The sequence below is a fragment of the Amyelois transitella genome, chromosome 7 (assembly GCF_032362555.1).
Source record: "Amyelois transitella isolate CPQ chromosome 7, ilAmyTran1.1, whole genome shotgun sequence".
Lineage (NCBI taxonomy): Eukaryota > Metazoa > Arthropoda > Insecta > Lepidoptera > Pyralidae > Amyelois > Amyelois transitella.
In genome coordinates, this window is record NC_083510.1 from 6035638 (window position 1) to 6052372 (window position 16735).

Consider the following 16735-nt stretch of genomic DNA (forward strand, 5'->3'; position numbering starts at 1 on the left):
AAAAACTTTCAGTACAATCACATATCTAAATCATGGATTATATTTTCTTTTTAGTTGTGACTTTAATATTTCTGTGATAATCAATTCTTTTGGACTTTTTACCTACTGCCTACTATTTCTAAAACATCTTAGGATTTATCTTGAGCAAATAATCAATAAAGTTCTTTTGTTAAATAATTTTTGTTGTAATGGTGTCGATAATAATATGCTTTGTATTCGATTGTACGTGTATTGTAATATATTTCCTTGAAATTATGTGAATAATTTGATGGCGTACAACATGGGTCAAAATCTCCAACTACGAAAGTAGAGGTATTTCATATAATTTCATGTGCATAATATATTTCTTCACGTGTAAAAGTACAAAAAGCACTTTTGTATGTTTTGTGTGACGGGCCTCTGCCAAGATCCTCTAATTGGTAACTCGTGTTTACTTGTATTTTGATATCCAGCAAGGTGAGCCGTGCCTTAATAGAGTTGAAAACACTTTGACAGAGCTTCCGTTTTGTAAAATATTTACCACAATCTTAGCGGAAGCAGGCAAGCAGACTGTTTTATAAAATAGATTGTGTGCAGAAAAAAAATCTTATTTGTACATTTTTGTTTTTTTACCAAACTGAAGTTATATTTAATTATGTCAATTTTTGTATTAAAGACTTCATCTGAAACACAATTTTTAAATATAAACAAAATATTTTTTTATGAATTTGTAAAATATGTAGCGAAATAATTTTTTTAATACATGAACACAGAGACCACTAAAATTACTTGTTTCCTTTGGGATACCGTAAATCATGTGAAGGTATTTTAGTCCCTTAATTCATAACTTCAAACATTAGTCGAAGTGTTTCCGAGTATGTTAATAAAGTAGAAATTCAAATAAATATTTGATAATAAAACATCGTTCGTTTTATTTCTTACGAATTACCAGATCTGCTCTTCTTTATTTTATGGTTTGTTACTCCGTGGCGTAACCTTCTAACCTATTTTCATTAGACTCGAATCCGGTCTTTAGTGCTATGCTGATTGCGCCACTTTATTCGAAATATGCTTGAAAGCTCCCGTTGAAATTTTCAGTTTTTTTCCTCAAACATAAGTATGAGCCAAAGTCGTATAATTAAACGTTTCGGTAAATGATGAATTTTCAGTTGCTTTTTCAATAATCAAAAAGCTGATTGCAGCTTTAAGAAGACAGAGTTGAGTAGCCAAAAGTATACCTATATTTGATGCATCAAATAGTATTTTTTATTTCGACTTTAATTAAACTTGCTTTTTTCCAATTTACTTTTTTTTAATTTAAACGATAAATTGCACAATATACCTAACGATAAAATTTTATGGTTTATTAATTTATATTAACAAAATCATATGAAATTCTTAAAGAACATTGTAAGTACCCAATTTAATCCGGAATAATATGCCAAGGGTCGCTACTTACACGTTCTGTGGGTAAGTGGATGAAATATTTACAGCGGACGAATATAAAAGCCGAGATTTAAGGCAGGAATGCTGCCGTTCACAGATTTAATAAATAAAAACTGGGAATTAATAAAGTATTCCATAAATACAGAGTATATTTTCAATTGAATGAAAATCTAGTTACGAATGTTTCTCTCAAAATGTAAAAAACAATTCCGTGTAATTTTTTGAAACCTTTATTAGTTTAATACCTAACTAGAATTTCGACCAATTCTCTTTTAGCGTTCCGAATTTAGGTTCCCAAATTAAAAAAACAAAATATATGTAACTGTAAAAAATATTTGTATATATTAATTCGTTTCAATCTTACTTTCCGGTTAATACAATTAATTACATATTCTCATAACGACTAAGCGTAGGTGTTTTCAATGTCGCTAAAAGGCAAAGTTAATGAATCATAAATTATGATCGCTCGTTGGCTGAGCATCGTCATCAATTTAATTACGCTTCTGACTTACATTTCATATGAGATTCTGATCAAAGGTAGCGACTATGCTTATTTCAGCAAAAGTGATTTCAATTTTACCTAACGAAACTACTTGATTTTTAGAAATCTTTATAATTGATGTTAATACTAGTTTACCTTTTGAGAACGGAGCTTTTTGCGTATTTTGCATATGGTAGTGAGGGATTACGAAATAAAATTCTTTTTAAAACGTGGCTTATAGTTATGAGATGTTATTTATAACGAAAAAATCAAAATTGAAAACTCTGATACTCCTCATCTCTTGTTATTCTCTGTATGTACCTCTGTAAAACATTGTTAATAGAACATAAGGCAAACTACAGGAATATTAGATGAAACATGAAATTGTGTGTGTGATTGCCAGTTTATCGTGTTACACCGTATCTCCGATATGTTGGGACTAATTGACGTAGCAAACGAACCGAGAATACGTTATAAGAAAATAATATGGCGCTGGCACAGAAGCGCAGGCGTGAGGCTTCGACGGATTCCCCGCACGCCTCACCCTCTCCAATGTATTGCATGGACAAAGTAGAGTGGCCTGTGTGGCTTTACCATAAGCATCGAAATCCATTACTGTTTCGTCGCTGGGACAGCTTCATTGCATTTACGTAGCAAGCAGTGTACCGTTCTGTCGTCGAGCGCAGGATCGAGTTGAGTGAGGCGTCCATTACATTATGCTTAAACCTACAAACGCCTGTAATTTCCGTCAGTCATGAATAAGGAATACCTACAAAAGTTGTTAACGTGAAATATGTTGAAAGTCACTATAATCATTGATTGAATGGATAAACATAAAGTTATTATAAGGCTTTTTTTGTTAGTTATTTGATACTACAAATATGTATATTCTTTCAACCAACGCATCAATAATTCCCAAAAAAAAATTCAGTGTTTGTTGACCTCTTGCAATTATTACTTACATGCTTTCTGTCACAAAAATCAATTCTACGTAGTTATGCAATATTAGAGAGAGAGATAAGAGAGAGAGAGAGAGAGAGAGATCACAAAATTAATAAAGAACAATTCAACCAAAAGATTAAATAATTACATGTCTTTAAAAGCTATCAAAACATTGTTTAGTTGTCAAGCGCATTGATTACAGTTACTAAAATATGAAAACAAATTTCAATTTACTTTTTTATTGTTTTCAGCGTCGTACTTCGTTAAAGCCTTTGTTTTTTTATAGGAAATTGAATAATTTGATAAAAGATGACAAAGGGACTTTGACGGAATACTAAATATATAAAATATTGCTTGTATTATGGAAAAAAGAACGAAATCTCCTTGTTATGTTTTAAGGCTTAAATTATTTAAGTATACTTAACGTTCCAAACAAATTTCAACTAAACATGTTTTGTTGGAAATTCAGAGTGAATTCTTGGCGTACGCGTGTTTTTGTCTGGAACGGGAATTAAAATAAAATGTTTTGTTATTTCTTTAACCGCGTTAATGGATCTCGCAGAGTAAGGTTTACCTCAATGTGATTGAATAATGGTATATTCTTGTATATTATTAAAATTCTTTTGTGTTAAAGTCCTGTATACAATTATTTAATACTTAATTAAACTTTACTGCTAACAGCAAATACAAAAACAAACACTTAATATATACAAAGCACAATTTTTTTCCGAATTTTCCTTTATTACTGCATCAAAAATGCCGAAGTTGCTATGCAATATAACTACATATTTGCAAGAACGCTTGCAATGTGCCTGGGGCAACAGACGTATATAATCAATGTTGTTCGCTCCCCATCAAGTTGGTCATATGCTTGTTCACGCATGAATCACCAAATGAAAAATATTTCGCTTTTTACTGTTTATTTATTCGTTCGTATTATTCGTATACAAACAAATTATAGTAAATAAGGCATATAATATATTTAATTTTAAAATGTAAGCTATCACGGTAATAATAGTTTGCGTTTAACTGACTGACACTGTACGGCTGAAACTTCTGGGTGTAGGAAATTGAAATTCTGCATGTCTGTTTATTGGGAAGTGCGGAGGTTTAAAACATTATTTTCCAAGATTCTTACAAGTATTTACTGAATTTTTTTGTTTAAACACGCGTAGAGCTGCGACTAATGAGACCAATATCTAGTGTAGAAAAAAATCAGTTTCGTTTTACACAGAACAGGCAACCACCTAGACATAAAATAATCAAAATTCAGCAGAAAATATTTTTTGTTGAGTAACTACGTACAACGGGAAAAAAGAATAGGACCACGCCATCACTTTAACGATTAAGGGACAGGCTTCTAAACTTTGGGTTATTCTTTTAGGCGATGGGCTAGTAATGCCTTTTTTTAGTAATTATTTCTATCATTCAGTTGAACGTGGCCTATCAGGCTGTTGGCTCTGTTTACCCAGCAAAGGAATATAAAATGGAAGGGATACGTGATTATATGTGTGTATGTACGTACATCTGGTATGAAACAATTGTTGTGTCAAGTGAAACCAATTGTACATACATATATCTATATCGTAGCCATTCGTTTCATAAAAGATTTTCTTTGAGAAAATGTGAAACAATCAGGGAGTTATTGTCTGCCTCTTGTTAGTAGGAAACACATTGAACACAAGTCAGATGTCACCTACCTGCATTCCATGGTGAGCTGTATGGAGTATTGTTTTTACTTACCTGTAACAAAAATAATGAATAATTAAAAATTTGTTATTTTCACGCCATATTTTCACCCCGTAATCCGGAAAGATTTAAGGACCACAATTTTTTACATTCATATCTTATGCTAAAAACCTAATTGGCGTTTTAATTTCACTTAGAAGTTTAATTTTCTGGAAGGAAGATTTTAAAATAGCGGAATATGGTTATTTATGTTTACGGACAAATAGTCATTATTAAAAATTATTAACCTTATCTCGATTTTTTCTTTGACTAATGAATAGCCCACGTAAAACGAATAATCACGCTTATATCCAATCCTGCGGGAATTTCGGGAGATTTTTGTTTAGGAGATACCTACATCATACTAAATAAATATCTACACGCCAAATTTAAGCCCGACGGGTCCATAACCTTAAGCTGAGCGTTCGCGTTTTTGATAAATAAGTCAGTCACCTTTGCACTTATATGTATAGACACTAAATCAAAGTGCCTGAATTAACAGGAATAGGTATAAAGTTAGGTAAAAGGCAGCTTAAGTACATTAATTGCGGATGGGTGGTGTTACACGTACGAGCAATATAACACAGGACGGTTCTCCGCATTGCGCCTCGCAGGTTCACATTAATGCACCGACGAACATCTTTAACGAGGCAGACGGCAGGCTTTGAGAACAATATCAAGGTTACTTCGAGCATATTCATGTACCTTAATTTGTTAAGCATTTAGTTATTAACGACTTAAAGAGTATGGATGCTTGGTCTGGGGCCAGATGTAAAGATAATTTTTTTCCTAAATAAACAGCGGATTAACATCTGTGTTAATATTAAATTATGCAATTTTTGTTTAACTGAAATCAATTTTGATTTATCATTTGATAGAGAGTGCTGCTCTACATACTACTATACGTATGTTCGCATAGTGTCTTGCAATAAAGGTCTACATAAAATAATGTTTATAATTACATATCATAACAAAGCTCTCCAACGGTTGAGAATAAAAAAAGCATAAAAGTATGATTAATGTCCTTACACATATGCATGTGTAAGGACATTAATTTTCTTTGTCTCGTCCATATTTCTAATCTAATTCTAAGTTTGGATAATTGTGAAGTTAACGTTATTAAAGTAAATGCTACAGTGCGTTTTATTCCGCTTCTTGTGCAGTTTTGAGTATTTTATTTGACGTCAACCAATGTTGTGAAACCAAAAGATAGAAGGTTCGATGATATTCATATCTTCAGGGTAATAGAAAGATCAAAAGCAACATTATACTGAAGTAATTCATGTGTTCTACCATTATTTTTTGCCGAAAGCTTCCCAAGCAAATAGCGTATATATTAAATACGATATATAACCTGTCTTCGCCGTATAACACGTTTCCTGCGGAAATACATCATGTTGAGCCATTTTTCCAACCATTTGTTTAGCTATCTACAAAAAATGGCGGTTATTTTTTTCCTTTTAAACATTTTTATGAGTGTTCCATTTGTGTATAGTTGTGGTATTCTTGCCAAGTATATTTTATATGAAAAGTTCTACAATACATTAAAAAAATTAGCCTCTGTTCTTTCTAAAGGATATAAAATTCTAAAAGTTATAGGTGAAATTAATGGCCCATACCACCTGAATGTTTTTAACATAACGTATCTGATACAAAATTATTTTCAATATGGAAGTAAAAAATAAACTAGTTTTTAATAATTGTATCTAAGTATACTACTACACGATACGAGTCGGCGCTCATTTTTCATTTTCGCGTAGTCAATCATAATTTCGTTCAAAAGGTTTTTGATTTATTATGGGCCGTCGCGTCGGTTTTAATTATACATCGCATCCACCTTAAGCTGAAAAACATATGGGACGGGTTCGCTATCATCATAAATATTGCATAATGTAGTTGTCCTTTTTTAAAAAGTCGACGTTTCCATCCTGCGCTACCAATCGTGTTGGAATTTTTTCTATTTACTTTTTTGCAAAGTGCAGTATTTCATAGAAAAAAAGCTCAATCAGAATTACTCAATCACTATTATATCTATTCAGACCTTTTGATATAGGGTATGTCTATGAATGACATTAAATCCACCTTTTGCACTGTAAATAGTGAAATATATTTTAAATAAATTACTACTAATATACGGTACAGTATACGTCCCTGCTGCGACATAGTATTAAATGTTACTTATATCTCTCATTATTTTGCTCTGTCGCTTTGAAAGAAACGGGATCAATAGAAAGCTGACCCTGACACAATTTGCAGTGGTCGCGTTTTGCTATCACATTCAAGGTTCGCGACCACACTTAAAAAAAAATAACTAAGGTCTTTAGGAGGTGAAACGGGGAGAGGAAACATAGTGAAGAAACCTGTATATTTCAGGCAGATGAAAATACTAGGTGGGCTAGATTTCACTTGTTTCATTGTTAGCAGGGTAACGGATAAATATATAATTACGGTACCTATTTCTACTATTCCTAAATAAACTACATGCTACGCGTCAAGCAGGAATTAACCGCGACAAACACCAAGAGGACGATTAAAGTATGGAACAGAAAAAGTAAAACAACTAAGTTTGAATATTAGCATTAAAAGAGCCACGAATCACATCCGTTATTTATAGATAAAAAATAATTTACTTAACTTATAGCTAAAGTGTAAGAGATCGTTTTCTATGAAAAGAGCACTAAAAATACCCCGAAGAAAAATTGCAATACAAATTTGTCGGAAAACAAAATAAGACGTAGAAATATTAGAAAGGGCAAGTTTTGACCTGAACTAACAAAAGTCCTTCTCAAAATAAAACTAGTAAGGGACATTAATAGACTACCTGTTGTAATAGATAAATTTTATCACTGATATTCTATGCCTTACTTACTACCTCACTTTGTAATTTTTATTTATTATTGCTTATAGCCGGTATTTGGTTAAGTAAAAAGTCAATACAACCATTTGCTAAAGTTTATACCAGATATAGGTAGACGTGCAGTTAAAGGCAAAGTTCAACAAAATCCTTTAAACCTTTTGCAAAGAGTTTATACCGAACAAAACTACCGCTATTGTATTCGTGCAGTAGTGGTTCCTTTCTGCGACTAAATTTCCTAACTTCAATTAACTTTTGGATAACTCGATTAAGAATATAATGGGAAAATCGATCCTGTATTAATCAAAATCTTGTGCTCGAAGTGACCTACTTATAGTTCGTGACACATCCCAGAACTAATTAATTGATAACACTTTAGGCGTTTGCATTTTGTTTGTGTAATTAAATATCTTTAAAAGTATGTTTTATAAGAATTACACTTGACTTTTTTTATGAAAAACTAACTGAGCACAAAAACATAGTAACTAGAGCTTTTTTGGCAATCCTGCAAAAGTAATAATATTGCGTCTAAATAAATAACTTAACGTAGAATTTTTTCCTGAACTAAGTCATTGAGCTTTTGTTAGCCTTTTATAGCCGGCTTTAAGTGGTACTCATATTATAAAAGTAATTGCAGTATTGTTATTTTTAACGGTAAAGTTTTTGCAACTTTGTGATATTATTTTAGTAGAACATATGACCAAACTGAAGACAGCATTAACTTTATAGGCAATGGTGTGTAACATTCATAGGGGTTGAGATTCGGTTGCTGAAGTAATTTCCTACTTTTCCTTGTTCACCAATAAATTGATATTTTGGGTGACTGTTATTACTGATGTCACGCTTGCATATATTTTATAAGCAAATGCTTTACCATGATGGGCCACAAAAGTCAAAATTATTGTGAGAAGTATAATCAATGTTGAAATATAATCACAGCGGCATGTTAATGATGTTCCATTCCTGACTCATAGATCATGGTCAAAAGCGGATTTTGACTCACCTAGGGAAACGCTCGGAAGAGGATGATGATTAAACGCGGCATATAAAAAGACACGCACAGCAATAAATAACATTTTTGGTAGGTTTACTGTATATTAGAAATGATCACAATCACACTCTTATTAGTATTCTATCGGTGGCCATCTTTTCCACGTTTCTAAGGTGGGTTAATGGGAGGGTGGTAAATTACGAAACGGTATAAACTTACTTAGATGCTGCTGCCTTCAGATATCACAGGCTAGATTATACTGTTTTTTTAAATAGAGGGCGCATAAACTATAAACTGTTTCTTTAAACTAGTTCTGTTTGGAGCTTGAGACTTTTATTCCCTCACGGGAATGAAAATGTGACAATTTATTACAGAGAACATATTTAACACAATTGAGTATCGTGGGATAGATAATATAAAAAAGCAAATTAAATTTTGCTTCAAAATATGGTGAAGCGGAAAAACTGATATAAAATTGAGTTTTACCCCTTAGCAATAGCTAGTCAAGTATTAATACGTGCTACTGTACTACATTTTTGTTGATATAACATTTTTCCGATCCTTTCAGGAGCATGACCCGCGCGTTAAAATTGTTAAGAAAACACACTATTTATCTTCTTCTAAAAATAACCTTGTATGTTTGCGCTGTCATCCTTGAACATAGATAAAATACTCGTAAATACACTCGTGGACATGTCCTTGAAGTAATGCGCAAGGCAGACCTTGGTGAAGAGGATTTCCAAAGAGCGATTAAGTTGCCTATATACAACAAGTATGTATGACAAGTTTACTGTGGGAAATAAAACATGATGGATAGTTGAGCACGTAGCTCGGATAAAAATGATATTTCAGACACAATGCCTGAGGATCTTCGTTCTGTTGAAATGATTTTGAAGATAAGAGGATATAAAGTCTACCTACTACGGCTCCATTTGGTAGCATTTGTACCTAATACGATACATATAGGCAGAACTTCGTAAAGTATGTATGTAGTATTGTTAAAGATCAGGGTGTGCTGATTGACAGTGATTTGTCTTTTAATTCTCATATCAATGTAATTACAACAAAAGCTTACAAAATGTTGGGTTTTGTTTTGCGTATTAGTAGGGAATTTAATTATAGTTCAACGAGATTACTTTTATATAATGCCTTTGTACGACCTATATTGGAGTATGCGTCTATCGTTTGGAACCCACAGTATAACATATACATTGAATCAATAGAAAAAATTCAAGAGAAATTTGTGAAACATTAAAATTTTTTGAAAACCGCTCTCATGATAAAATTACAGAAAACTTGCCGTCGCTGACTAGTCGCCGAATGAATAGAGATCAAATTTTTATTTTTAAAATTTTACGGAATTACCTACATTGACTCTCTACATTTGGTAAGCAATATTTATTTCAAATGCCGTCTAATAAATTCTAGAATTAAATTATTTTTCGATGTCCCATATGCTAAAACGAATTACATTCGGAATACATTCTTGTACCGCGCTTGTCATAGTTACAATAACATTTACAATGACCTTGATTTGTTCAACTCATCTATAATGTCATATAAAAAAGTTTAAAGACACAAAATAGTTCAGATTAATCAATCAATGGCTTTTTGGTTAAATTTTCACGAAATTAATAATAAATATGATTATGTGTAACACACTTACATTTATATAATAATTTCCTTGTCTTTTCGATACTATGTATTAGTAAACAGAGGAAACTATTGGTTTATGCATCATAGTATAAGATAATATTAATAGGCAACCATGTTACTGTTTGTTTCCCTAATAAAGTTAAATAAATAAATAAAGTATGAGATACAGGGAATGCTTTAGACTTGATTTTACTTCTAAAAGCTAGTAAGTTTTAACTAAAATAATGCTTTTTAAAAGATTTCTACATTTAAATACTAGGTCAAGTTATACAATTTTTAAGTGAATGTGAATATGCTTTTATATTTTTATTTTTAATAAATATGTTTTCATAATTATTGCACATTTCATTCATACTAACATGAACGAATTCTTACGAATATGAGCATTAACGGCTTCTTTATTAAATATGGTTGAGATCTTTAATCTAGACCAGATCTTTTAAGCACCTAAACACAGACTGTTTTTCACCCTAGTTCAGGAAATATTTTTTGTGCACTACGATATTAATAATAAAATAAAATTCGTATATTTCTCCCACAAAATGGAAATAAACATCTTACCACCAAGTCTAGCACAACTAAAGGTCTTCACCCCATATGAATATCAAGTCAGAAAAAAATTTTAGTTGGAGAGCGCCTTTCTTATGATTTGGGATGGAAAGTCATACTATAAAGTCGCATGTTTATTAATAATCTTTATTGATTATGATATTGAATAAAAATTTTATTTATTTATCTTAATGTTTTTGAATTCAAGGCAATAATTCTATAAGTGAAAATGAAATAGCCAGAAAGTCGCTGCATTTTTTAAGTAATCTGGAAATAAATAAAGCATTGGATTCAGGCACTACATAATGTAATAATGTAAACAATACCTCCAAAAATGCAGCATTCTTTGATTTGATGGCCCCCATGCAGTTATACAATAACCTTCATAACAGCTTCAGTTTCTTTGCAAATTTAACGCGGTTTCGTATAAATATAACCAACAGTAGTAAAATCTCGGTGCGTCGCAAGTCTCAATATGTTTTATCCTAATATTAGCTACAATAATCTGACTATTATGTAAAAATTGCTCTTAAGAGAATAACATTGAACACTCTATGAGTTACAATAAACTGTTTAATAATAGTAAACATTGGCAGCTTCAGAAGTAACACACTAAGTCAACATTTAATCAACAAGACGAAATATCACAGGTGGATCAAGCATGTACAAGCAGGAACTCTAATAGAATATAAATTTATCTAATTAAATTTTCTTTTTCTATGTTGAAGGTAACATGAACTTGATTATTGGTACACAATGTCAACAATTCACTCGTACATTAGGCCGTAGAATTGACTTCACTTTGACACAGAGGATATGTTTATAAAATGCGAAAATTCACAAACATATAACTAGGACAGTCTTTCCTGTAACAACCATGGAGATTAAGTTTCAATGATGGAGCGAAACGTAGCGAGGGACGACGTGAATCTTCTTTGTCCGTGCACTTGACAGTAAAAGCTTTGTATTTACACAAACAAAACGTCTCAGTTTCCGATTCAAAGTTCTCTTTCGCGACATTCGACACGACTATTTATCGACGTATCTAAGCATTTGAAACTTGGAAATAGTCTCGATTTATTGTATTGTAAGTTAACCTCAAAGTAATATTTTTGAAGCTACGTTTAGGATGTGATTGTATGAGGTCGGGGCGCAGCGACGCGCGCCGCTGTGCGCAGTCTCGTCCGATGGGGACCGATCGGGACCGAGCCCCCAGCTCTCCGGATCAACAATAGGTAGGGCACTTACTCGTCCGGTATATTACGTAGCTCTTATATGTGCACACTCATATTGGATCGTATATTATGCCTGAATAATATGAACAGGCATACAGAGCAGCGTAGCTACATTTTAATACACATTCAGAAGCTTGGCTCGCCTTCAATGTACGTTATTCAAGCCATAAAAGGAGCAGCGAAGCTCAAGTTACTAGCTGGCCCGGGTTGGTGTATCGATTTATGCTGTTAGCAAAAACGTTTACCTCGGAATATTTAAAATTCCTTGTTTTAATTAATTCCGTACCTATATTTTCATCTATTTTAAAATTGAGTGAAGCTTCTTAATATATATGTCACTTCAATTCGAAAATAATTTTTTTTCTCTGCTGTTTTCTATTATTTATCATAATATGCTAGCTAGTCTATAATCGCGTAAATCGTGGAACTGGGTCAAGATCAAAACATTTGGATAAGAAATCCGTAACATTTTCAGAATGACTTTAAGCCTACAGAATCTTGAACCGGAGCCGCTGCTTTGCCACCTCCGCTGGGCCCGGATAGAAGGGGCAGGCTGCAGAAAACCTGGCTTGATGTCGTTAAAGTAGATATGCGCGCCAATGGTCTGAAAACTGAAGACGCCGCAGACCGGGCAAAGCGAAAGGATAAATGTAAGAAAGCGGACCCCAGGCCCTGAAGCACTATAGTGGAGGGTAGGCGCAAAGATTAGAGAGAAACCTTCAACCGAAGTCCTTTCTTAACCTACCTGATGTTATATGTCCGCCGTCGAATATACAGGTTTTTCGAGAGAGAAATGTGTAAATACCTATAGGCACACCAAATAATAATGATTTCGCAGACAGCAAACCAGACATGAGAAATTTCATTACTCGCCTATCTATGTCACTGAAAATGTTACAGGCCCTTTACATTCTCCATACTTGTAACGAACGAAGCGAACACAAGATAATTGAAGTAAGCGCGCAGAATCTGCGAAGCAATTTACCTCAAGCTGTAAAGAGGATGGATTTGGATTGCTGGCTCAGGGATTATTCCGTGCATATCCCGATCAGCTCCGATCTCAATTAGATCTGGAACTAGATCAGCTTTTAACGTCAGCTGCAAATGTCTATGTAAACGGGATGCAGTTTCTTGCAGCATTGTAGTCTATGATGTAAAATTGAAAAAGAGAATCCATTGCAAACACGAGTTTAATTAAGTAACAAAAATAACTTTAACTCAATATTGAGAATGGTACTTAGTAATAACTAAATTTTAATTATTTTCGTAAAAATTAAATTTTAATTTATTACCGCCTAAATATTAAATATTAAGTACGATTCTCGCGGAGTAGGAAAGGAGTATGGATATCATAGTTAGTTACGATAATGCATTAAACAAATGAATTGCTGTTAAGCAGGTAAACTGTTTAACACTGTCAGCTTTCGCGGTCGCGGGGGAATTTGAACTTGTGCATTACTTACTGTTAGGATTTTTTAGTTGGGCACCCCATCGACGTTCTCATCCATACCTACTCATCTGTTTATACCAAGTCAAAAATCAATTAAACGCCGTGATAAACACATGATGACATGACTGTAATGTGCACTGTACTATATAAGTATACATTTGTGCTAATTTCCTTTTCATTTACTGATTAACTTAAAAAGCCTTTCCAAAAAAGTGACGTAGATAGTTTTAAAGCAATATTTACTAGCAAAATCTCATTGAACCGTGTGTGTGTAAAAGAAACAAGATTTTTGGAAATGAAAACAAACATCTAGACTACTAACAATCATAAACTTTGATCACGGTGAATAGGTTTATAGGTTACAAGGGAATAAACTCATCGCAATTATTGTTGTTCAGATAAAGTTTCTTCAAGTCTGTCTTTAATGCATTGTATAATTTGTTGCCTGTTCAGTTTCATAACATTGTCAGCAAAATCATATCTTTTACAACTACTAGCAATGACTAATTAGATTAAATCTCAATGTTTTTTCATATAATCTTTTTATATGATTTTTTTTAATGAGTTATTAATGTGGATGAAGCAAAAGAAGAACACAGGGATCGTAGCAAGAATAAATATCAAGCCTACCCCCTCCAAGAAATGGGCGTAATTTTTGTTCTAGTCGACATACACCACTGAAAAACCAATATCAAAGCGTCATTGCAGGACTTTGCTCCCGTGGGATATCCAAAACCGCTCTTTTTGATACATATGTTGACATATCTGTATTAAATTTCAGCAAAAGCCGTTTTTTTTACTTTGCGTTGCGTTGGAATATTTTTTTGTTAACGAGAAAGGCTTTAAAATTGGTTTGTGGTTTCTCTTTTGGAGGCGTAGGCAGATACATATTTCCATTTCTTTTTCTTCATAGACATTAATCATACATCTTAAACAACACAGGTTCTCATGTCTTCTTTCGCCGAATCAACCAAAGAAATATAACCTTTCCATAACTCTACATCATCCGCTTAGTTGACTGGTTACAAATCTTTACGCTGTTCACATAATTTGTGTAAAGTAAAATAATTATATTATAAGACAAAGTTTAATGATCATCTCACTTCCATCATTAAGCAATCCAGCTTAACGTAGCCTTTCAGTCTTTGCAGATTTCTGGCTCTGTCTTCCCCTTAAGAAATGAAGATGTATACGTTTTACGAAAAATCCTGTTAATTTCCGTTCCGGTGCTCACTGACACTCCTCAGAGAACCTACCTACATGCCAAAATAAAATTCCTTCGCCCAGTTTTTTCGGCTGTACTTGGTCTATCAGCCAGTAATGGAAGATTTTTATATAAAAGAAGATAGAAAATGACTTACCTCACTGGAAGTCAGGTAACAGATCCTTGAGTCGGTGCTGTCGATGGAAGCCTGCTGCACGATGCCATACCGAGTGGATTCGCGGTCACTCGTGTACTCAGACCGCACGCTGTCTTGCCGATCGAACACATTACTGGAACAAAACGACACTTGCTTGATTATAAAAAATATTTGTGAAATCAAACAGATAGACATTGCTGGATTACTATTTGCTTATAAAAAGTATAGATAAATCCACAGTTTTTTCGACTTGACTTTTTGAGCTAGAGAGGGAGCCAGAAAAATCTGGCGCTAATAGAAAAAGTTAGCGATACAAAAACATGACTTTACTACTGCTACTTGATGATGACAATTGGTACGGTGCCTCCGAAGTATTAAATTCCCGTTTTTCCTATTGCCATAGGAATTTGTATAAAAACGATAGCCTATGTTGAACCTCGGGTAATTTATTTTATTCATAAAAATACATAAATGTATTTTCTTACTTTCTTCTATTGATTATTCGCATAAAATAACTAATGAAGATACTCTTGATTCTTTTTTAGATATGGACAGGCTTGTTTCCTTTTTAACCTATGTATTATTGTGGTTTCCCACATAGTTTTTTTACATTTAAGTTTTTATAAATTAAGCTATTAAAATAAAGAATTTTAAAAAGTGTCAGCTTGCTTTTAATCATATTGGAATTGGGAAAGGTTTCAGCAAATTGCTTTCGACATACATCAAAGGTAATACACGTAATCAATATAATATCTCAATATTACCAGAAGGAATATTTTAACGTGAATTGATTTCCCAATCGAGTGCTCGATCATAAATGCTGACTAACGAATATAAAAGCTTCTCGATACTTTAATTTTATTTTCTAGTTGCTAAATGTGTAAGACGATATTTTATCAGTAAATATTATGATATATTATTAATATTATGATATATTAATAAGCTCTTGCATAATTGAATAACAGTCAACAACGCATAGTCAGAACTCCTTTGAATGAAAGCTAGTACTAGCTATACTAGTTACCTTGTAATATTATACTTGAGCTAAAGTAATCTGTGCTAAAGTATCACGCGACTTCTTGCTGGATCTCGTATCTTACTCGTAATCCAAATCCCTATTCCCTTCTAAATCTGTACTTATCATTTTTTTCAAAAATTGTAAGCCTCCCCTAAAAAATATTATTATTAACCTTTCGCAGAAAATCTTTTGGAAGAAGGCGCCGACCACTGGAATTTAATCGCATACAAATTTCCATTTTCTGTAGTACAGCTTTAAACTGTCACCGACCTACAATCCAGTGGTTGAGAAAACAAAAACATCATTTGGGGCCATGGTGAGGGAGTTCCCCTCCACCCGTCATAATGAAGGTACCATGCCCTCCAACCATCCGAGCGACGGTACGATGCCGTGCGCAAAGTTTCTCTACTAATGTACTTTAATTACCGTTGTTCGAAGCTATCAGCTCGGTTACTCCTGTATCCGGAGTCATTGAGGCTGCCTTCATGTCGCAGGCTGGGCAGGGAGTCCCAGGGGGAGCGGCGTGGGCCTGGTGGGGGAGCACCCCTCCAACCATCGGAGTGTCGGTACCATGCCGCCCGTGCAGACTCGCCGATACAAGAAGCACAGCGGGATGCGCTCACGAAACTATAGACAATAATAAAAATAACTTAAATCGTCTGGTACTTATTGTTCGTAGACACGCAGCTCGTAGACTTCTGTATTCTTGATAGATTTCTGTATAATAAATAAGAGGACCCTTATAAAACCACCTGGAAAGTTAAATTATATTCTGCAACAACAACCCTTCGTTCACCCAAGGGGAAATCACACGGCAGTCACGTAACTCGGTATTTGGACCAAAGTGACGGATGCCTGCTAATATAAGAGGCAGGAGTCATCCGAGGATAAACTAATTCGAAATGGACATGGCCGTGAAACCCGGCGGGATACGGCTGCTTCGTGTCAGATTAACGGCGCTAGCTTTAAATCCATTACGTATTTAAATTCAATTTAACAGAGTAGCTTATTAAAAAAAATTGTTCATAAATAATATCGTTTTCAT

At 33.6% G+C, this 16735-nt stretch overlaps 1 protein-coding gene across 1 annotated transcript in view; it reads right to left on the reverse strand.

The window, feature by feature from the left end:
- LOC106131694 (protein still life, isoform SIF type 1) overlaps nucleotides 1-16735 on the reverse strand; it is a 94029-nt gene that overhangs the window by 48036 nt on the left and 29258 nt on the right. Inside the window, exons 20-21 of the mRNA XM_060945207.1 lie at nucleotides 16117-16317; nucleotides 14673-14805 (exon numbers count right to left, since the gene is read on the reverse strand). Of these exons, the coding sequence (XP_060801190.1) occupies nucleotides 14673-14805; nucleotides 16117-16317 (334 nt within the window). The remainder of the gene's footprint in view (nucleotides 1-14672; nucleotides 14806-16116; nucleotides 16318-16735) is intronic.